This window comes from Nylanderia fulva, unplaced genomic scaffold (genome assembly GCF_048542155.1).
Source record: "Nylanderia fulva isolate GAGA-0341 unplaced genomic scaffold, ASM4854215v1 Scaffold191, whole genome shotgun sequence".
In the NCBI taxonomy this organism is placed as follows: Eukaryota; Metazoa; Arthropoda; class Insecta; order Hymenoptera; family Formicidae; genus Nylanderia; species Nylanderia fulva.
Window position 1 is genome coordinate 151,083 of NW_028190173.1, and position 23,224 is coordinate 174,306.

Sequence of the window (23,224 nt, forward strand, 5' to 3'; positions counted from 1 at the left end):
AGGACCCCGATCGGCTGCCGCCCTACGCGAGCTCCGAAATTCGCGCAGCCCTCGAGTTAGTCCTCGAGAGAGCGAGCGCCGAGAAACATAAGTCTCGGTACGCGACGAACTTGTAGAAAGTGAATAAACTAATTTAAACCGTTTCAAAACGCGTACAATCATTTGATCACGTTAACCCGGCATCCTACAACGTTAAATCTTATACATATAAAAATGGTCCTTCGAGCCGGATTTTAAAAAACCGATCGAGTGATAGTGAAATCGCGAAAAGAACGGACTCCTTCGTTTCGTATCTTATTCGAACAATTGACAATTTCTGCCTCGTGTGCCTATATCGAGGCAGTAAATTTAAAAAACGCAGTGATCCGCGGCACGAGAAATCCGCTAATTACGCGTTCTCGTTTGGAGTAGAAAAACTCCGTGTGCGGGAGTGAGACCGCGCTACACGACAATTAGCCGTCGCGCGCGCTCCGAAACAGTCTCTCTCTCTCTCTCTCTCTCTCTCTCTCTCTCTCTCTTTCTCTCTCGCGCTCTCTCCAAGACGTGAAGAGCGAGAGAGACGGTATCACGCCGCGCGCTCCGAAACTCTCTCGCTCGCTCTCTCTCTCTCTCTTTGAAGTGGAGAAGACGTGTGTCACATCGCTCCGTCAAAATACTGAGTTTTCACCGGTAAACAGTGGAAAAGAAGTATAATAAGTTATTCAAGTTACGCTGCCATAGAAAGGGGATAGCTATGAAAGTTATCTAGCCGGGATATGGCGATCTGTGACTGTGAGCAGTGAATTTATTCTTCGGGACATTGAAGTCTCGTAAGACAAGTAGTCATTATACGTGGACACAATAGTGCTGACGTGTGAAAGTGGATCACAGGTGAGTGATCGATTAGGCTGATATTAGCGGTTTCGGCCGGTAATTATCGACATGGACGATGAATATGCAGAGTATCGATGCTCGGCATGTAGGAAGGCAATAAAGAATAAAGTCGTCAAATGCAAAAATTGTATAAATAAGCTTTTTTACCATCCAGGATGTGTAATTAAGCATAAAATTCTGGACAGTAGACAAGAATTAGTGCCGTGTAAAGGCCCATTTGAGGAGTTTTTGATTGATAGTGGGAAAGAAACAAACATGAAGAAAGCGACGCCAACGGCAGGAAGAGATAGGACATCGTCTACAGGATCCGTGGGATCTGCAGGATCGTTCACAAGTAAAGGATCAGGCATTGATGTAAAAGTAGACTGGATCATAAAAACTGTAAAGGAAATAAAAAATGAAACAGCCTGTAAAAATGAAATTAAACTAATGATTAAAGAAGTAGTTCAAGAAGAATTAGTAAATGTTAAGCAAGAACTGGAAAACTTGAAGAAAATGATACAGGGAGTAACATGTGTATCAAAGGAAGGATCGCAGATAAGCTACAGTGAAGCGGTTAAAGGGAAGAAGAAAGAAAACGTTATAATTGTTAAGCCGAAAACGTTATAAATTGCGACCGCCTCTCCGTCCTCTCTCGTCAAACTAAGAGAGAGAGGGCGAGAGAGACTGCTGCGCAACTTCGTCGTGCCGCTCTCCGTTCTCTCGATACTTGCTCGGTATCACTGATTGCTCGGTATCGTATCTTTTTGGGCGCCAGGTGCGGTCAGGCCGCACCACTCAACAATAGCTCAACTAATAATCAGCGGACACGACGGCTCGGCCTCGGTAGCTCGGTATCAACAGGGGGTAGAGTGTCGTGGTTCTTTTCGTAAGGAGATTCGGAATCGCAGTCCCGGAGAGAGAGAGGAAATCTCGATATTGATTGTACTCAGAAATAGGATAAAATAAGAATATATTTTCAGTTAATAGTATATAAATGGTGTGAATCAAAGTAGCTATAATTTTATTATCGAGCCGTTGGGAGATCGCTGGGTGTTATCGAAATCTTTAGTTATCGTTACTCTCCTCCCTTTGTAACCGGCTCGGAATCGAATGGATCATATACCAATCCAGCGTAACTTATTCTCAAATTTCGTTAATTAATGACTCGATACAATGCTACAAATATAATATACTACGATATGACTGTCGACTCGTTTCGGTGCCCCTCGGAGAGGCGAAGAAGGCAAGGATTTACGCAATAACTTAATGACGCGGAAATCGACGTGAGTCCCGTGAGTCTCTCCACTAATTCTCGGTACTAAACGATTTACAGCGTAATTGCTCGGTATCGTTAATTTTCTCTAATGACTCACGGATCTCTGCCGAATCCGCGCTTACCGGACGATCGAGGAGGTGGCCTTACAAAATTTCGCCGTCGCAGTGGGCTGTAGCGGGTCGTTGTCCCTGGGTGTGCTCGCAGGACACCGGCTTGCCGAACAGTGATTTCCTTTCGGGCCGGCGGGACCTCGGAAGGTACGCTGGTGGGGAGGGGGAAGACAATGCGCGCCACCCCGGCCCGGTTGCCAGGTTTCGCGGCAGCGTTGCGCCCCGCGCCGGACCCGGAATCGATCCTCGTATCGATTCCGGTGTCTCGCGGCTGGTCGCGGACTTCCGCCGCCAAATTCAAATTCCAGCCCTCGGGAGCGATGATGTAGCAGGTCCATTTTCGGCGGTCCCGTCCACACCTCGTATGGCCGTATGCTGATGTTCCAAACGACCTTTCTTGGCTGAGGGAAGTCGTTCCGGGGTGATCAATCCCGTTAGATCTCCGTGTTTCTCTCGAGGCGTGGGTGGCGGGCCCCTCAGGGCATCATCCTTGTCGAGGGATGTAGGCGCCTTTTACTCCCTGATCTGGACTGCTCCTGTTCGTCCCATCGAAGCTGTAACGAGTTTCTCTGCAGTATCGCTTCCTTATTTTCTCGGTACCGTGTATAGGTTATCGTTCGTAATACTCACCGGGCCGGTCGCTCAGTCTCTGCTCCTCCCCTTTCGAGGTCGTTCCTCCGTCGCCTGTCCGGGTCCTCTTCTCCCTAAAACAATGGCCGTTCTCCTGGCCTACCACCTCGATCCCGATACAGAGTGCGGGCGAGCTAGCGAAAAGGTCGCTGCTCACCCGCACGAGACACAAAATAATATAGCGCTCTCAGACGCTTCCCGGCCGGGCGCGTCCGCCCTTGTGACGGGCTCAAAAAGACCACGTCACAACTCCCCCCTTCCTGGGGAGGACCGAGAAGGTCTTGGACATCGACCCACATCGATGACCACCCACTCGATCACTGCCTCAAACTCAAACTTTTCTCTCGCCATGCCCTCCACCCACGAGGTCCCGAATTCTGCCGACAGTCATGATTAGGTTTTACTTCCGCGATATCTTAAGGGAGTCTCGCCTCCCGAGACCACCACTCCGAAGGTGTCGCTCCGGGATGGGACAGACAATAGGGTGTAATTAACGGGGTCTCACATGTCTTACTACGAAAGTCCGTTTATTGACCTCCTCAGGTACAATTAGTATACGCCCTACGGGGTGTTCTTGGCCCCTCCTCGGTATCTGGTCTCCCATCTCCTTACCTTTCGGGCCGTATGGGCCAAGCAATAATAAAAGAACCACAAAAAAAAAAACATCGGGGAGGAAGTCGGGGGGGTCACCGAGAACCAAGAGAAAAAGGTGAGGGGCTCCCTAGGGGCGAAATAATAAAAAAAAATAAATAATAATAACAAAACAAAACAAAAAAAAAAGATTAATAGGGGCTGCCAGCCCCCCACAAAAAAAAACAAAACAAAACCCGTCATTCGGAGGGGCTAGGGGTATGGGGTGGTACGGGGTCCCCTGTGTCTTCCGCTACGTTCCGGCGGTGGTCCCCGGCGTGGCCCCCTCTCGTCTTGCGAGGGGTTGTCGCTCTCATAGGTGGGCCCGCAGCGTGGGCAGGTCCTCACCGTGGTTCCCCTTTGCCCGCACCCGTAACAAAAATCTGCCCTCCGCGGCTGGGGGCAGGCGGCGTAGCGGTGGCGCCCCCCGCAATTCCAGCAACCCAGGGGTAACTGGTCCCTTATGGGCTGCTCGGCTCGGGATCTGGTGCGGGATGGCGTGCGTGGGTTTGTGCTTGGCGGCGGGGGTGTCCGACCGCGGTTCCTTGGTGGAGAGAGCGTTCCGGGGCGAGGCGGCGACGTCGCAGCATCGACGGTCTCCCGGGCCGTACGGGACCAACGCAACACAAAATAGGTCTGGGTTGCCCGGTTTGTCCTCGCCGGCACCACCCGCACAGTTTGTCCGACGTCCCTCATCGGGGGACGCACCCGGACCTCTCCGTCGGCCGCTGACAATGCCGTCTGGCTCTCCGCCTCCCTCGTTGCTGGGAATTCGCGAACGACCGCGCCCCGCGTGGTGCTGACGAGGCGCCGGACGGTCTCCGCGGTGTCCGCCATATCCACCCATACCTCCGGGTAGTGCTCGTCCACTTGGAGGACGAGATCGGCATATCTCCCCCAGAACTTCCCTCCATTCCTCCTCGGCCGGATTCATCCTCGCTACTCGGGAGGGTTTTCCTGTGTTTGTCTCGGTATCCTAGTCAGGGTCGGGGGAATAGTAGGGTTTTAGATATTGTATGTGGCTTTTACCGACGGCTGACCCATCCAGACGAGTCAGCTCGTAAATTACGGAGGACAATTTCCTCCCGATTCGGAAGGGACCTTCGAATTTGGGTGCCAACTTTGCCGCGAAGTTATCGGCGGCCGACGAAAGGACGTGCCGCCTTCGCAAGACTAGTGCACCCGTACGAAAACTGCGAGTTCGACGCCTCAGATTATAGTACGTCGCCTGTTTTTCCTGGGCCTCCTCTAAACGTTCGCCAACCCATTCCCGAATCAACTTCAGCCGCTCCATTCTATCCGACCAAACCGCGGGATCGGCTGCGTCGACCTGAGCCATCTCGTTACCTCGGTCTCGCAGCCTCCCTCTCGGTATCAACTCTCGGCCCAGATTCAGGAATGCCGGCGAAGTTCCCAGGGAGGAATGCTCCGCGGTATTATATGCAAACCGGAAGTCCGCAATATTCCGGTCCCATTCCCTATGATCCCTATCTATGTAAGCGACTATCATTGTTTTTAAAACCCTATTCACCCTTTCTACGGGGTTCGCCTGAGGGTGGTATGGAGGGGTGGTATCGTGCCGTATCCCGTTTTCGCGGGCGAATTCCTCTATCTCCCTATTCACGAACTCGGTACCGTTGTCCGTCAGTAAACATTTGGGCGTGCCCCAACGCGAAATAACTAGGTCTACTAACGATTCCCTAATCTTTGGACCTGTCGCGGATCGGAGAGTCTTACACTCTATCCACTTTGTGAATAAGTCCTGAATCACTAGTAGGTATTTGAAACCGGACCTACTACGCGGTAAGGGTCCCATAATATCAGCGGCAACCACCGTCCATGGAGCTTCCGCTATTCGCCTACCCATGAGTCCCGCAGGACAGGCCTGCTCGACTTTTGTCAGTTGACACGGGCCGCATTTCTTAACATAACCTACTACATCTCGGAACATTCGCGGCCAGTAGTATGAGACCGCGAGACGCTGATATGTCTTCTCGATACCTAAGTGTCCAGGATTGAGGAGCGTCGTGGGCTTCGCGTAACGCCTCCCTTCGTGACTCACTCGGTAGCACTAATTTCCATCGGTTCAGGTCTTCTACTATGTCCGAAACGACCGGCTTAGATCTTAGAAAATACAATTGGGCATCTATTATTCGCCATTGATTGTAGCGATCCGGATCGCTCGCGACCTGTTTGAATCGATGTTTATACCATTTATCCGTGCTCTCGGGATCGGGATCTTCTCCTATCGCGCCCGCGGCCGCAACTACCGTTTCGTCGCTCTCGACTTCCCCCTCGTAGCTTCTCGATAAAGCGTCTGGTACGTGGTGTAAGGCCCCCTTTCTATGAATAATTTCGTAGTCGTATTCCAATAACTCGAGGGCCCACCTGGCTAATCTGCCCGTGGGATTCCGCAAGTTATGGAGCCACCTCAAACTACTATGATCTGTTATTACGGTGAATTTGTAACCCTCCAGATAGGGACGAAATTTCTTAATGGACCACACCACGGCCAGACACTCCTGCTCGGTAACGGTGTATTTTTTCTCGGGGTCCGTCAGAGCGCGACTCGCGAACGCGATCACTCTCTCCCCCTCCTCAAAATTTTGCGTCAGCACGGAGCCCAAACCTACCGAACTCGCGTCGGTTTGGAGTACGAAGGGTCTCTCGAAATCCGGGCATGCTAATACCGGTGCCGTGGTTAAATGCTCTTTTACGATTCGTACCGCGCGCGACTGCTCTTCCCCCCACTCCCATCGCTTGTTCTTCTTTAGCAATCTAGTGAGGGGCTCGGTAACGGTAGCTAAGCGCGGTATGAATCGTCTATACCACGAGGCCATGCCTAAAAACCGTCGTAGCTGTTTAATATTTCTCGGTATCGGAAACTCTATCACTGGTTGAGTCTTATCCGGGTCGACTGTAAGCCCTTCATTCTGCACGATAAATCCGAGATACTTTACTTGTGATTGGCAAAATTCGCATTTTTCCGGGTTTATTGTTAACCCGGCGGACGATATTCTAATCATGACCCTCCTAAGCCACGCCAAATGTTCCTCGAATGTCGGCGTCGCGATAATAATGTCGTCTAAATAGGCGAATGCGAAAGGCTCCATTTCCGGTCCTATTAATTTATCTAGTAGCCGTTGAAATGTGGCCGGGGCTCCCGTGAGCCCGTACGGCATCCGCGTAAAATGAAAAAGTCCCTTGCCGGCTACGCTGAAGGCTGTTATTTCACGGCTCTCCTTAGCCAGGGGTATTTGAAAATACGCCTGACTGAGGTCCAAAGTGGAGATGTATTTCGCGGCTCTTAATTTGTCGAGGATAGCGTTCATGTTCGGGAGGGGATACGCGTCCTTCTTCGAGATCTCATTAACCTTCCGGAAATCTAAACAGAACCTATACTTTCCGGAAGGTTTCTTCACCATCACAATTGGGTTAGACCATTCACTGAAAGAGGGCTCGATTATTCCGCTTTTTAGCATTCTATCAACTTCCTCGCGCACGGCGTCTTGTATTTTCGGGGATACAACGTAACACCGTTGTTTGATCGGTTTCTGTGCCCCGACGTCAATACGGTGTTCTGTCAGGGTGGTTACCCCCGGGTTATCGTTTGGAGCTATCCCCGCTTCTTTCACTACGCTCTCTATCTGTGCGCGCTGGGAGGAGTCAAGCTCGGGTAGCCCGCTACAGGCGTGTTCGGACGGCTCGGTAGCGTTAAAACGGTACCTATGTGAGGGACTTCGCGAGAAGAACCACTCCGATTTGGCTAGATCTAACCCTATTCCAAACTTGCACAAAAAATCCATCCCTAGGATGCACGAAACTGCCAAATTGGGTAATAATCCCACGAAAAGGGTGTGTTCTATGCCGCCTAACTTGAGTGGTACCTCGCTAACCTCATCTATTTTCGCCACTTGGCCATTCGCCGTCCGGATTTTTCCGCCTCGGTATCGCGATATTGGTAATCTGAGAGATCGCACGAGCTTAATTACCCTCCGTCCCTATCAGCGTTCTACTCGAGCCTGAGTCGACAAGAGCTCTTAACGGTCGTCCTTTTATGTATACTTCGAAATATTGCAACGGGGGAAATTCGGTATCGTCTAAGGTCACGTATGATTCTATACCCCCGGTGCCTGTAATTTCTCGAGTCCGTTCTTTTTGAGCCGATAGGACCCGATCTACCGACTCTCTCCCTCGTTTCCCGCGCAATTTGGACACGTTCGCGTCGTGTGCTGTTTCTTTCCGCACCGATAACAATGCAGGCTTCGCGTCTGCGTACATTCTCGCGATCGGTGTCCTTTTGTCCACAATTCCAACATTTCATGTCGGCTAATCGGCTACTCGCGGTGGATGAGGAGGGTGTCGTGTCCGTACCCGCGTTATTCACGGCGGCTACCGGAGGCCTCTTCGTCTCGGTAGCTTTCCCCCTTTTCTTGGGCGCGGTCGCGGGGACTGCGGCCGCGGTGACCGTTTTCGGGTGTCTAGGTGATCGCGATGCTCCCTTATACGCGAGTTCCGGAAAAATAGACCGCGTTGTTGTCGGCTGTCTATCTAGATCGTAACATTCCTCGATCTGCGACGCGAGGGTTTCTAATGACCGAAAATCATAAATTTCGTTACGCCTCACAGCTATACGCAACCTCGGTATCATGTTTCTATGCGCGTAATTTAGCTGTTCGTTTAGCTGCCATGGGGGGTCCAATCGTTCGAACAAGGCCTGCATGCAGGTTATATAATCGGCGACGGGTTCGTCTTCCCCCTGCTTGCGTCGCATTATCTCGTCCCGCAAGGTGAATTGGAAGTTCGGGCATCCAAATCGCGCACGCCACGCGGCCTCGAATTGCCCCCAGGTACGCCAAAGATGTTGATTCAGACGAAACCAATGGGCCGCGGTGCCCGATAAAAAGAACGGCAGACATTTAAATATTTCGTCGTCATCTAAGGGAATTAATTGCCGACCCTGCTCTATACGAATGAGGAAGGCCTCCGCCTCCCCGTCGCGTGCCCCGGAAAAATTTAAATTCCACTTTCGCATTACGTTATACGCGTCCACGGCGAAATTCGGTTTTACGCGAGGGCGATACGGCTCGGGATTTCTCCGCGGCTCCGGGTGCGTCTCTGTTGGCTCTGGGGGATGTATCCTGATTCGCGGTTTCGAGGACCACGCTAGGGCTTCGCCCCCGACAGCACCTTCCTCGGTATCCGACTCCTCGTCTGACGCTTCCGATATTTCAGGGGTCGGCATATGCTCTCGCCCTATTAATTGCGCGGCCTCGTATCTCAATAATCGAGCCCTAAGGGTGGGGAGGATCCCTTTGACGGACAGCTTTCTCTCCGCGAGGGCACACCTCACCTCCTCCTTTGATAACTTTCGAATCCACCGAAATTGTTCTTTTGTCGACATTTCGTTTTATGGTTAGTGACGGTGTGAGGGAAGTGAGATCTCGAAGGGGAAGATAGATAGTACGCGGACCGTGACCGGATTGACTAAACGTACGCTCCCTCCCTCTACTGTCTCGCCAACTAACTCTTTCTCGGTATCTTTGTGAGCGTTGCCTAAATTAGACACCGTCAATCCTCGATTACGCCGCTTGGTCACGATACCCCTCCGCCTAGAACCCGAAAATATGTCGCGAACGATATTCTATAAATTCCTAGTTAATAGGAAAGTCACTCACAGGCGTGAATACTCGGCGCGAATATCTCTTGAGGAGATAAAGAAGGGACGAGAAGAAGAGAGAGAGAAAAAAAAATTCAACTCTTATTCCGAATTCGATAAACAGAAAGAAAACAACAAGTTCGCGAAAGGCAGCGTATGCGAGGAAGTGGGAGAAAAAAAAAAATGTTCCTTTGTATACACGGACGTCCGTTTCTGAGTCGAGTCTCGCTAAGGAATTTCGGGAATTCGCGTAAACATCTATTCACCAATATTCGTTCTTAGCTCTCGGTATCTTGACCATAATATCTGAGGACGCGATAATCCTTCAAGAACAATACGTGTTTACCCGCTTTTAGACTTGGCTCGACGAGTGGTAAATATTTCCGCGAAGAGGTCGAAAGAAAGAAAGAGAAAAAAAAAAATTCGTCGCTCTTCAATATTATTCCCTATATTGGGACAAGAATATTCGCCGACTTTGTATCCGACGAAAAACTCGGTATCAATCAGGTGCCTATAATTCACTCGATATATCAAAGAAAGTCGTAAAAGGCGTATGAGCGCGCTACCTTTGTAATACTATACTACGCGGTCGGGTTTACGATGCCGCTCGCGACAAAGAAACGTGTCGGTGGTCGCTCTCTGTCATACGCGTAGCGCTCCTTCGTACTCGTGCACTTAACGCGATGGCACCTCAAATTCGAGTCCCCCCCGTTGTGACGGGAAGTCTCGAGATATCGAGACAAGCACAATGGGAGCAATCTTAATAACGCGGGAACAATAATAATTGGGGACAAAGTAATACAAATGCATTCAATAAACAAAAGTCATCGACTGTATTAAGTCAAATAATACTCGGAGAATCTCCGACGGAGATCCCCGGCTCGGGCGAGACTCAAGTCAGCGCCCGATAGACAAAGAAAAAGGAAAGAAAAACAAAAGAGAAGTATTTCTCTCACCCTACTGTCTCTCCGTTACCCGAAACGACACGTATTCTCCTTTATTAATTATCCTCTCTTTCGAGAGGGCCCCACGTTGGGCGCCAAATTTGCGACCGCCTCTCCGTCCTCTCTCGTCAAACTAAGAGAGAGAGGGCGAGAGAGACTGCTGCGCAACTTCGTCGTGCCGCTCTCCGTTCTCTCAATACTTGCTCGGTATCACTGATTGCTCGGTATCGTATCTTTTTGGGCGCCAGGTGCGGTCAGGCCGCACCACTCAACAATAGCTCAACTAATAATCAGCGGACACGACGGCTCGGCCTCGGTAGCTCGGTATCAACAGGGGGTAGAGTGTCGTGGTTCTTTTCGTAAGGAGATTCGGAATCGTAGTCCCGGAGAGAGAGAGGAAATCTCGATATTAATTGTACTCAGAAATAGGATAAAATAAGAATATATTTTCAGTTAATAGTATATAAATGGTGTGAATCAAAGTAGCTATAATTTTATTATCGAGCCGTTGGGAGATCGCTGGGTGTTATCGAAATCTTTAGTTATCGTTACTCTCCTCCCTTTGTAACCGGCTCGGAATCGAATGGATCATATACCAATCCAGCGTAACTTATTCTCAAATTTCGTTAATTAATGACTCGATACAATGCTACAAATATAATATACTACGATATGACTGTCGACTCGTTTCGGTGCCCCTCGGAGAGGCGAAGAAGGCAAAGATTTACGCAATAACTTAATGACGCGGAAATCGACGTGAGTCCCGTGAGTCTCTCCACTAATTCTCGGTACTAAAAGATTTACAGCATAATTGCTCGGTATCGTTAATTTTCTCTAATGACTCACGGATCTCTGCCGAATCCGCGCTTACCGGACGATCGAGGAGGTGGCCTTACAAAATTTCGCCGTCGCAGTGGGCTGTAGCGGGTCGTTGTCCCTGGGTGTGCTCGCAGGACACCGGCTTGCCGAACAGTGATTTCCTTTCGGGCCGGCGGGACCTCGGAAGGTACGCTGGTGGGGAGGGGGAAGACAATGCGCGCCACCCCGGCCCGGTTGCCAGGTTTCGCGGCAGCGTTGCGCCCCGCGCCGGACCCGGAATCGATCCTCGTATCGATTCCGGTGTCTCGCGGCTGGTCGCGGACTTCCGCCGCCAAATTCAAATTCCAGCCCTCGGGAGCGATGATGTAGCAGGTCCATTTTCGGCGGTCCCGTCCACACCTCGTATGGCCGTATGCTGATGTTCCAAACGACCTTTCTTGGCTGAGGGAAGTCGTTCCGGGGTGATCAATCCCGTTAGATCTCCGTGTTTCTCTCGAGGCGTGGTGGCGGGCCCCTCAGGGCATCATCCTTGTCGAGGGATGTAGGCGCCTTTTACTCCCTGATCTGGACTGCTCCTGTTCGTCCCATCGAAGCTGTAACGAGTTTCTATTCAGTATCGCTTCCTTATTTTCTCGGTACCGTGTATAGGTTATCGTTCGTAATACTCACCGGGCCGGTCGCTCAGTCTCTGCTCCTCCCCTTTCGAGGTCGTTCCTCCGTCGCCTGTCCGGGTCCTCTTCTCCCTAAAACAATGGCCGTTCTCCTGGCCTACCACCTCGATCCCGATACAGAGTGCGGGCGAGCTAGCGAAAAGGTCGCTGCTCACCCGCACGAGACACAAAATAATATAGCGCTCTCAGACGCCTCCCGGCCGGGCGCGTCCGCCCTTGTGACGGGCTCAAAAAGACCACGTCACAAAATGTTAAGCCGAAAATGCAACAAGAGAGTGAAGCCACTAAAAAATTGATAAAAGAAAAGGTGGATATTAAGAGTATGGCTATGGGAATAACGAAATTAAGGAAAAGTAGCAAGGGAACAGTGATCATGGGTTGTGAAACCGGCGAGGAGGTGAAAAAATTGAAGGAGACAGTTCAAGCTAAGCTGGGAGAAAATTATAAAGTGATAGAGTCGCCTCAATCAAAACCAAAGATAAAAATTATTAATATAGGTGGAGAAGAGATGAAATTAGATGATAATGAACTTATAAATACGATAAAGATGCAGAATAAAATAGATACAGCAAATATGCGAATTGTGAAGAGAATGATCAAAGAAAGGAGAAATAATCAATCTGAAAGAAAAGGAAATGAAGAAGGGTCAATAATAATAGAAGCAGATGAAGAGACACATGAGCTGATATTGCAGAAAGGAATGCTAAGTGTAGGATGGAAGAAGTGCCCTGTATTTAATCACATCAATGTTAAAAGATGTTTCAAATGCTGGGGATATTATCATATTGCAAAAAATTGTACGCGAGAGGAAGCATGCTATAAGTGTGCAGGAAGTCATAACTCGCGTGATTGTACAGCGACAAAGAAGAAATGTGTGAATTGTATGTTCAAAAATCGAACATACAATCTGAATATAAGCGATGACCATGACGCCCTTAGTCCGGAATGTCCGACCTTTAAGAGGGCGCTACGGGAGGAGAAAAGGAGAGCAGGCTGGGAGGACGCTAAATAGCAACCACAGGAAGAAGCGGAGATAATACTATATACAAATGCGCAAAGTTTAATTGCGCACAGAGATGAGATACAACATCAGATCATGAAGAAAATAAATCCTGCGTTCTTGGCATTATCGGAGACCAGAGTGACTGAGGATATCGAAGACAGTGAAGTGAACGTTTCGGGTTATAGTATAGTTAGATGTAATGCTGAGAATAGGAATACGGGAGGAGTTATTTTATACGTTAGAAGCGATATTAAATATGAGATAGTATTAGAGGAAAAAAAAAATTAGAATCGAATTGTTGGTGTGTTGCGGTAGAAGTAAAAGATAAATTATATAAAGGAGTGATAATGGTAATATATCACTCACCGAGCGCATCGCACGGAGATTTCTTGAGATTTTTCGAGGATATAGTAGAAGAGTTTATAATAAAGGGAGAATGCATGGTGATAGGAGATTTTAATATAGATCTTATAAGAGATTCGTTTTATGCGAATAAACTGCAAACGACAATGCTAAGCTTAGGTATGAAACAATATGTTAACGAACCGACGAGAATTACGAAAGACAGTCAGACAATTATAGATTTGATCTTCGCTAATAATAATAAAATAGTACAGGTAATTAATGAACCTAAAATTACGGATCACGCGTGGCTAAAAGTTGAGCTGAGTGTTAGTAAAACTGAAAGTAAATATAGAGAATTTAGTGCTAGGAATTATAAAGAGTTTGATGAAAATAAATTTGCTATATTAGTGAAAAATAAATTACAAGAAAGCCAGGAATGTCAGTGTGAATGTATGGGTGTCAGTGAGAGGGCAAAAAAACTTGTCGATAGTATAGTGGGTGCGTTAGATGTAATGGCGCCGAGGAAAAAATTTAGAATTCCGAAAGTTTGGGAAGGGAAGAAATGGTTTTCAGACGAAATAAGAGAGGCTGCGGATAGAAGGGATAAGGCATATAGAAGAGCATTGTATGACGATACCGAACAAAATTGGTCGCAGTATAAAATTGAAAGAAATACAGTAGTAAAATTAATTAGGGAGAAGAAAAAAGAATATTATAAAAATATGATAGATCTTAATAAAGAAAATCCTACATCTATGTGGAAAACCTTGAAAGAAATAATTAGAGGCGAGCCAGTAGGCATAAAAGAAGTAGGAAATATAGATTTTGAAATTTTAGGCGATATCGAAGAGTGCAATATAGCTGATAAATTTAATTTATATTATATACAAAGTATTAATAGTATAATAAACTCTATAAAGGTCGTTAGATCCGGTGATATAATCGAACATTGGATGAATATAAATAAGAAAATTATTTATATTATCGAAAATAAAGGACTTATGGAAAATTTCGTGATTATTAAACTAGAGCAGTTAGAAAAAATTGTTATGGGATTGCCGAAAAAGAAAGGTACGGAAGAGGGAATAACTAGCGATATATTGAGGACAACTTTTTCTGTAATAAAAGAGGAATTTGCGAATATAATAAACAATTCTTTAAGAGAAGGTCTCTGTCCGGAAGGTTGGAAAACCTCTACGATAATACCGATTCCAAAGATAGATAAAGCGAAAAAAGCGAGCGATTATAGGCCTATAAATATGTTACCAATATTTGAGAAAGTGTTAGAATTAGTAGTAAAAGAACAACTTGAAATGTATTTGGAAACTAACGATATTATAACAGAACATCAGTCGGGGTTTAGAAAATATTACTCGTGTAAAACAGCGATTCAAACTGTTCATTGACGAATGGAAATTAATAGTAAGCGAAGGAAAAATGGTAGGTGTAATTTTCATGGATCTTAAGAGAGCGTTTGAAACAATAGACAGAGAAAGATTATTAGGAAAAATGTATTATTATGGAATTAGAGGAATGGCCTTAGAATGGTTCAAATCATATTTAAATAATAGGAAACAGCAAGTGCGTTTCAATCATACATGGTCTAAATTATTGACAACAGAATACGGAGTGCCACAAGGCTCGGTACTAGGACCTTTACTATTTATAATATATATAAATGATATAATCGAAGGCTGTCCAGAAGGGTGCAATATAAAAATGTTTGCAGACGACACGCTTATATACGTAAGTGGAGAAAGTAGCACGGATATAGAGATAAAATTGAACACGGCTTTTAATATAATCGAACGTTGGATGAATATAAATAAGTTAAAAATGAATGCAAGTAAAACGAAGTATATGATAGTTAGAAGTATTCGAAAAGAATTGAGAGGTAATACTATTTTGAAATGTCTGGACGGAATTGAAATAGAGCGTGTAGAGACTATGAAATATCTAGGTATAATTATCGATGACAGACTTCGATTTCATGATCACTGTGATTATATGTTAAAGAAAATAGGTACAAAAACGAGTTTCTTAAATAGAGTAGGTAATTACATATCAGTGTATACTAGATGCATTATATATAAGACAATCATAGCTCCTCATTTTGAGTATTGCGCGACGATATTAATAGGCATGGGGGAGACGCAGATAACCCAACTGCAGAAGGTACAAAACAGAGCTATAAGGATAATACTTCAATGTGATAGATACACCAAAGTGGAAAACATGCTAGAGGCGTTGCAATTTATGTCAGTAAGACAAAGATTACAATATAATATATGTATATTTATTTTCAAGATATTGAATAACCTGTTACCAATTCAGTTAAGAGATAAGTTACAAATAGTAGGGAACGAATGCGATAGGGAAACAAGACAAGCGGGTAATATCGAAATTCAATTTCGAAAAACAAGGAGTGCACAGAAAAGTTTGTTTTATGAAGGAAGTATATTGTATAACGTCCTGCCAGTAGAAATTAAAACTTGCGATAGGCTCAAATTATTTAAAAGAAGATTAAAAGCGCATATCTTACATATGTAAATGTTAAACTGTATAAGAAAATAGCTGAGAAAGCTAAATAAAAGCTCATCAATCAATCAATCTCTAGCTGCGGCTCTCTCGATCGCGCGCCTGCCGTCGCTCCGGCCTAAGTCGCGGCGCTCCGGCCACGTGACGGTCACGCACCCTCACGTACCCGGTGTACATCGAATTCTGCATTTGAGTAGACAGAATTTCGACGTTGAAGTGTCACTTGCAGTGCAAGCGCCGCTATCACGCGCTTTGCAATTTTGTATTCGGACGGCAGTTAAACGCCGTTCGAGATTAGTGACTGCACGTGTACTCCGCTACTCGCGCTCAGTGACTCTCAACTCCGGCGCCGCTATCACGCGCCAGTGATTTTCTTAATTGAGTGCGGTGAACATTCGCGAGTTATCCGCAAGCGCCGCAAGCACGCGCTTAGCGTTACGATATTCGCAGTGACTCTCAATGATTAATCTTGACTCGTACTGATTAACAGTGACTCTCAGTGAACGTGCGCCGCTATCACAGACCACAGTGCAAACGACCGCGAACGCCGCTATCACGCGTACGCGTCGTGCATCTCTCTGTGACTCTCTCGATCATCTTGTTGATTTTCGACGTTTCTAAACATTTAAAAGGTGCGCGACTTGCTCTTTCGACGCCGCTATCACGCGTCCGCGTCGTGCATCTCTCTGTGACTCTCTCGATTATCTTGTTGATTTTCGACGTTTCGAAACATTTTAAAAAGTGCGCGACTTGCTATTTCGACGCCGCTATCACGCGTCCGCGTCGTGCATCTCTCTTTGACTCTCTCGATCATCCCGGTGATTTTCGACGTTTCTAAAGATTTAAAAAACCACGCGATTTGCAATTTCGACGCCGCTATCACGCGCCACACAATCGCTTCGTGTGAGAAAGACAGCCGATAACGGCTTAACGTGACGATGCGCTAACTCGCGCTCGGACTCTCTCACTCTCTCTCGCGCGTCAATCAGCGGGCGCTTCAAGTTTGCGCGCGCGCTTGAAGATTTCGCTTCAGTAGCGAATAATCGATAAACGATTCAACAATCCGGCATCGATAATCATGTCGAATGCCGTGAATGACCTGCTCATCGAGCAGGGAGTTTGTATTGACGAGATCAAACGAGATCTCGTCAACTTCAAGAAGCTGGCCAAATCAAACGTGACACTCGCCAAGACGCGAAGTAGGCTTGCCAAGTTGGAGGAGCACTGGGCCGCCTGCCGCGGCCTTCATGTCAAACTGCTTCAAAAGACGACCACGGAGCAGCAAACGACCTTGCCGTACTTCACTCTGGAAGAGTTCCTGAGAGCTGAGGATGTCTACATCGACACGGCCGATCTGCTGCAAGATACGATAAGTCGATTATCTCCTACTACAATTCCATTTACCGATCGTAGTTCCGATTCCTCCGTTCGCGAAACAAATAATCATTGCTTCCAATTGCCACGCATCGCGCTGCCAAAGTTTTCTGGGAAATTAACCGATTGGGAAAATTTCCGAAACATTTTCGAATCTCTTGTAGTAAGTAACGACGCTCTTTCAAATTCACAAAAATTTCATTACTTAAAAACGAGCGTAACGGGAGACGCTTCCTTGCTGATCAATAATTTAAAAATTTCTGATGCGAATTACGAATCTGCCTGGCAATTGTTAACAAATGAATACGACGATAAGCAAGCGTTAATCTATGCTCATTTACACGCGTTTATTAGCCTTCCGGTAATGAAAAGCGAGATTGTAAGCGATTTGCGAAAATTGCGCGACACAGTGTCTGCATCGTTAGCCGTGTTAAAAAATCTCGATCGTCCCGTAGAACAATGGGACGACATTCTTGTTTATACAATAACGCAAAAGTTTAGCGCGCAAACACGTACCGAATGGAATTTAAGGCGAATCAAACGAAATGAGCCTTCTTCTTATCAGGAGCTTAATGAGTTTTTAACTCTCCGTATACGCGGATTGTCGGACTTTGCCGATTCAAGCAAGGACTCCGGTTTTTCGAAAAATGATAAACCGCGTTTAACAGTAAACAACGTGACTGCCTTTAAATGTATTTGTTGCTCCGGTGAGCATCACGTTTCGAAATGCGAAGACTACGCGAAGAAATCAGCTTCACAGCGCTTTGCTCTCGCGCGCCAGCATAAACTCTGCTTTAACTGCTTAAAATCCGGACATTTCCCGTCGAAATGCCCGAGCAAATATCGGTGCAGACAATGTCGTCGCTCGCATCACACATTGCTGCATTCAGCGGCAAATCAAAATGCCTCCGATAACTTGGCCAGTTCCGAGGCTACTACCTCCAAATCTGCGTCACAAGCCGCATCTAATGCGACTACAAATCAGACGGTCAATACGGTCGCGGCCGTCCAGATAGTACCGCCCTCGCTTCAGGAACATCCAAATGTCCTTTTGGCGACGGCATGGGTCGATCTCCACACGGGGGAGGGTCGCTGCTTAAAGGTTCGCGCGTTATTGGATCAAGGATCCACCTTTAGCTTTATATCAGAATCGCTCTCACAGGCGTTGCGCACTAAATGGCAACGAGCCGATTTACAAATTAAATGCTTCGGCGAAAAATACACGGGTACTGCAAAATCGCGCGTAAAACTACAGTTAACCCCGTGTGCTCAAGCCGATCCGAGCTTTCCTCTGACGGCTTACATTTTTCAACGCATTACTTCATACGCTGCCTCGCGGATTCAGCCCTTCGATGCGTGGCCTCATTTACAGGGTCTATCTTTTGCTGACCCTGATCCTTCAAGTCAACATCAAATTCATTTGTTGATCGGTGCTGACCTTTACGGCTCGCTTCTGAAGCGCGATGTCCGTCAAGGTCCTCTTGGAACTCCGACAGCGCAATTGACCGCTCTCGGTTGGATCCTTTCCGGCCCCACAAATAGTAGGCCGATTACTACTGCTCAAGCATCTGTATTAAACTGCGTGTTGGAACAAAGCACGCACTCTCTTCTCCAGAAGTTCTGGAAAGATGAGGAGATCTCGCGGCCTGTCCCCCTCACGGAGGAGGAGGAGAGGTGCGAGGCTCATTTCATCGCCAACCACTATTGTACCCCTCAGGGACGCTATGCGGTTCGATTGCCCTTCAGGCATGATTTCCCGATAAAAATCGGTGATTCTTTGCACATTGCAACCTCGCTTTATAATAAAATGGAAGGAAAGCTACGGCTTCGTCCTGAACTTCACGCGCAGTACAACGAGTTCTTACGAGAGTATAATTCGCTCGGTCATATGAGGAAGGTGGAATTATCTGACCGCTCCGAGTTCGAGCCGGTATATATCCCTCATCATCCCGTTTTGCGCGACTCGAGTTACACTACGAAATTGCGCGTTGTCTTCAACGCTTCGTGCAAAACGAGCAATAAGACTTCGCTTAACGATCACTTACTGATTGGTCAGAGACTGCAGCAAGTTCTCCGCTATATTATTGCGCTGGCGTCAATGGCAATTTGTTTACACGGCAGGACATTGCTCAAATGTTCCGCCAAATTCTCGTGCATCCGTCTGACGCGGATTTTCAAAGAATCTTATGGCGATCATCGGCCGATGGGCCGATTGAACACTATCGCCTTCTCACTGTAACGTACGGGCTCGCCCCCGCTCCGTACCTCGCAATGAGGGTACTGAAACAGCTTTTTCTAGATGAAGGCAACAACTATCCCGCGGCTGTTCCAATTCTCAGCGAGTCCCTCTACGTGGACGATGCGCTCTTTGGCGCGGACGATACGACTTCATTGATAGAAGCTCGTGTCCAACTAGTTGAGATCCTGCGAAAGGGAGGTTTTCAACTACGAAAGTGGGTTTCTAATGCCTCCTCTCTTCTTCAAGGACTTTCGGCTCATTAGCCGGAAGTCACCGATCACTTGCTCGTAAAAGAAGATGACCTCAAGGTTCTCGGGCTTTCATGGCTTGCTAAAGAGGACGCGTTCAAATTCGTGATAACTCCGTTGAGATCGGTTACACACACGAAACGTTCCGTTCTCTCGTTCACGGCAAAATTATACGACCCACTAGGACGGGCTGCTCCGGTTGTTGTAACCGCGAAAATCTTGCTACAAGAATTATGGCTTCTCAAATGTGATTGGGACTCCCCTCTTCCAGAGGAGTTGCGCGATTGTTGGGAGAGCTACACCAACGATTTAGAATCATTAAACCGCGTCCGAATACCGCGTTGGACCGGTCGACATTCCAATAACCTCGCGTTCGAAATCCACGGGTTTGCCGACGCTTCAAACCGCGCTTACGCGGCGGTCGTTTATATTCGAGTGCTTCCTTCGCCAACGAAGTTTCAAATCACTCTGCTCGCTGCTAAAACAAAGGTCGCGCCGATCAAAACCGTAAGCATCCCGCGCTTGGAACTGAACGCTATCGTCCTCCTCAGCCGGCTAATTAAGTGGACCTTGACATCGTTGAAATTACCTCCGATTCCAATATACGGATGGACGGATTCGACCATCGCTCTGGCTCCGTCAACATCCATCAAAATGGAGCACCTACGTGGCTAACCGCGTATCCGAAGTGCATACCTGTCTGGATTCTGTTTGTTGGAATCACGTTCCGTCTCGAGATAATCCGGCGGACTGCGCCTCGCGCGGCTTGACCGCCTCCGAGCTCGTGACTCACCCGCTATGGTGGAACGGTCCACGATGGCTTCAGAAACCATCGACTGCGTGGCCGATTCTGAATGTCTCAGCTCCGCTCGACTCTGCCACCGATCAGCAGGTGTCGGTGGAAAGAAGACGGCCTGTGACGCTCCATGTTCAAGAGGCCGAGGATTGGGAACTCCTATATAGGTTCTCCACTTGGACCAAGCTTGTCCGCGTGACTGTCTATATGAATCGCTTTATTCATCGTGTAAAAGAAAAGAGCGCGTCTCGCTCCCAACTCTCCCCCCTTCTGAACGCCGATGAGTTTAGGAGAGCGGAAATCTTCTGGTTGCGCTATCTGCAACAGAGATTCTTCGAGCGGGAAACGCGCTCACTAAAGAATAACGGCACCATACCGCATTCGAGCTCGTTGAGCAGATTGAGTTCTTTTCTAGGAGAGGACTCTTTACTCCGTCTTGGCGGGCGGTTGACGAATTCCGCGCTCAGCTATGACGAGCAACATCCTATAATAATTCCGAAACATCACTTATCCGATCTCTTAATTGATCGCGCTCATAAATCCACGCTCCACGGGGGGACACAGCTGGTACTCCGTGTGCTGCGTCAGCGATACTGGCTCATTGGAGGCCGCAGCTCAATAAAGGCGCACATTCGAAAATGTGTAGTCTGCACTCGTCACGCGGCTAAATTGTCTTCTCAGTTCATGGACGACCTTCCAGCCGCTCGTGTCACCCCTTCGGCGCCTTTTACTCATTGTGGGGTTGATTACGCCGGCCCACTCCACGTAATTTCATTCGTCGGCAGAGGGCAAAAGGCCAGAAAGGTATATATCGCTCTGTTTGTTTGTCTTGCTACAAGGGCGATTCACCTCGAATTAGTGGAAGATTACTCCACGCCCGGATTTCTTGCAGCCTTTCAGAGGTTCGCTAGCCGAAGAGGTCTGCCGCGTCACATGTATAGCGACAACGGCACAAATTTTCATGGAGCCAACCACGAACTCCATCGACACTTTCAATCCTTATCGAAGGATGCTGAATTGCGAAACGCGCTCGCAGGCGACGGAGTGAACTGGCATTTCATTCCCTCCGCTGCTCCACATTTCGGCGGCCTTTGGGAGGCCGGAGTCAAGAGCCTTAAAACGCATCTGAGGCGCGCTGTTGGTTCCCACACACTTTCGAGGGCTGAACTCGTGACGCTTCTATGTAAAATAGAAGCGTGCCTTAGCTCGCGACCAATCGCTCCGCTTAGTGACGACCCGGGTGACTTGTCGGCGCTCACCCCGGGTCACTTTCTGATTGGACGGCCCCTCGTAGCCGTTCCGGAGGAATCGGTACTCGCGATCGACCCGCGTAGGCTCTCGCGATGGCAACTAGTCCGTGCCATGCAGGAAACCGTGTGGCGTGCCTGGTCACAGGATTATTTACATTCGCTTCAACAGCGAAACAAGTGGTGCAAGCAGTCTCCTAACTTCGCAATAGGCGAATTAGTATTAGTTAAAAGTCCCGTGCTCCCTCCGAGCAAATGGGAGCTTGCCCGAGTACAGCAGATCCATCCCGGATTTGATGGACTCGTTCGAGTTGTGACCATACGCACCGCACGGTCCACATTGAAACGACCTATTGCGCAATTATGCCGACTGCCAATACGTGATAACTCTAACGCGTCCGCAACGGATGAAGCCGCTAACTTGTAAGAGTTATGTAATCTTCGAGACGACTTTCTCAGTGCGAGTCGTCTTCACCTGTATGTTTTTGTAATCATCTTCCTCGACGATTCGCTCCCGCTTTGTTTAAGTTTATTTCGCATTCGTTCGCATACGAGGCGGGCGGTATGTTGAAGATTCGTTCTTCGGATCGAATCCTCGAGGACGATCGAATTTTCTAGAATGTTTTTTGTTAAATTCCTTAGTGTTTACGCCAAGGAAACACGTGAAACCAACGTGTACACTCGCCGCTAATTGGCGTGTGTACATCGCCTGATTTTCTGATGGTCCAATCGAGGACCCCGATCGGCTGCCGCCCTACGCGAGCTCCGAAATTCGCGCAGCCCTCGAGTTAGTCCTCGAGAGAGCGAGCGCCGAGAAACATAAGTCTCGGTACGCGACGAACTTGTAGAAAGTGAATAAACTAATTTAAACCGTTTTAAAACGCGTACAATCATTTGATCACGTTAACCCGGCATCCTACAACAAGAATCTTATACAATATTCATACATACACATGTGAATGATATATATATTATATATATAAAAATTGCATGTAAATATATAAGCAAAAAAACAAATATATATATATATATAATATATATATATAATATATATATATATAATATATATATATATAATATTATTGTGTTCAAACTATGTGATAAAGATAGACACAATTATGTATGTATGTTTTACTGTCATTGACACGCTTAGATAAAAACGCGTGTGCGAGATGATTTAACAGTAAAAATATATTATGTTGTCTAAAAAAATATAATATGTTGAACACAATAAAATTGTTTTTTTTGACATGCATGTAAATTTTTATTATATGGAAACTGCCGATAATAGCGAAATTAAAATTGTCGGTAATTATCGACAATTTTAGTTCCGCTTAGATGAGGGCGCTAACCTGTCGGAGTTCGGCCAACGCTCCGGCATCCCCTCCTGTACTTGCTTGTTCACTTCTAATTTGTGTTTCTCGGGAAGACGATACGGTCTCACATTGACGGATGAGGTATCGGCGCGCGTGCTTATCTCGTGTTTTAATGTTGCTGTGCATGATAGTGGTTCTCCGCTTAAATAAAACACGTCGCTATATTCTTCGCATATTTTCTGTATCGCTTTCCTTTCTTCCTCATTTAAATGTTCTGTGCGTAATAATTGTCAGATTCGTTCGTCACGCGTTAATAGATTCGGAGTCTCGTCTGTATGTATTGTGTATAACTCGTGCGCGTCATCTTCGCAAACGTCTTCTACGGTTACGAGGGGTGTGTGGATCTCGACCGGCTTATTAGTTGTATTAATTACACTGATGGGACATTGATAATTCTTCGATTCTATCAAACATCATCCGATATAGATTCTTGGGGAGGCTTCTTTGGCTCGAATAATCCCTGT

At 47.2% G+C, this 23,224-nt stretch overlaps 3 protein-coding genes across 3 annotated transcripts; all 3 read left to right on the plus strand.

Moving 5' to 3' along the window:
* Positions 1-518: 518 nt before the first annotated feature.
* Positions 519-14,207, plus strand: LOC146723499 (uncharacterized). The gene is made up of 2 exons (XM_085481858.1): positions 519-1,461; positions 11,830-14,207. Exons 1-2 carry the CDS (start codon positions 922-924, stop codon positions 12,604-12,606), a joined length of 1,317 nt encoding a protein of 438 aa, XP_085337984.1. The 5' UTR covers positions 519-921; the 3' UTR covers positions 12,607-14,207.
* A 2,351-nt stretch (positions 14,208-16,558) lies between these two features.
* On the plus strand, positions 16,559-19,093 carry LOC146723500 (uncharacterized). Its single transcript, XM_085481853.1, has one exon. The coding sequence runs from the start codon at positions 16,559-16,561 to the stop codon at positions 19,091-19,093; it is 2,535 nt and encodes an 844-aa protein (XP_085337979.1).
* A 1,251-nt stretch (positions 19,094-20,344) lies between these two features.
* On the plus strand, positions 20,345-21,811 carry LOC146723501 (uncharacterized). Its single transcript, XM_085481854.1, has one exon. The coding sequence runs from the start codon at positions 20,345-20,347 to the stop codon at positions 21,809-21,811; it is 1,467 nt and encodes a 488-aa protein (XP_085337980.1).
* Positions 21,812-23,224: the final 1,413 nt, after the last annotated feature.

Bases quoted from the DNA above. Each gene is read 5' to 3' on its own strand.
- LOC146723499 (XM_085481858.1), top strand. From the start codon at position 922: ATGGACGATGAATATGCAGAGTATCGATGCTCGGCATGTAGGAAGGCA. The intron at 1,462-11,829 runs GTTAAGCCGAAA...GGGCTCAAAAAG, and splicing joins AGAAAGAAAACGTTATAATT to ACCACGTCACAAAATGTTAA.
- LOC146723500 (XM_085481853.1), top strand. From the start codon at position 16,559: ATGTCGAATGCCGTGAATGACCTGCTCATCGAGCAGGGAGTTTGTATT.
- LOC146723501 (XM_085481854.1), top strand. From the start codon at position 20,345: ATGAATCGCTTTATTCATCGTGTAAAAGAAAAGAGCGCGTCTCGCTCC.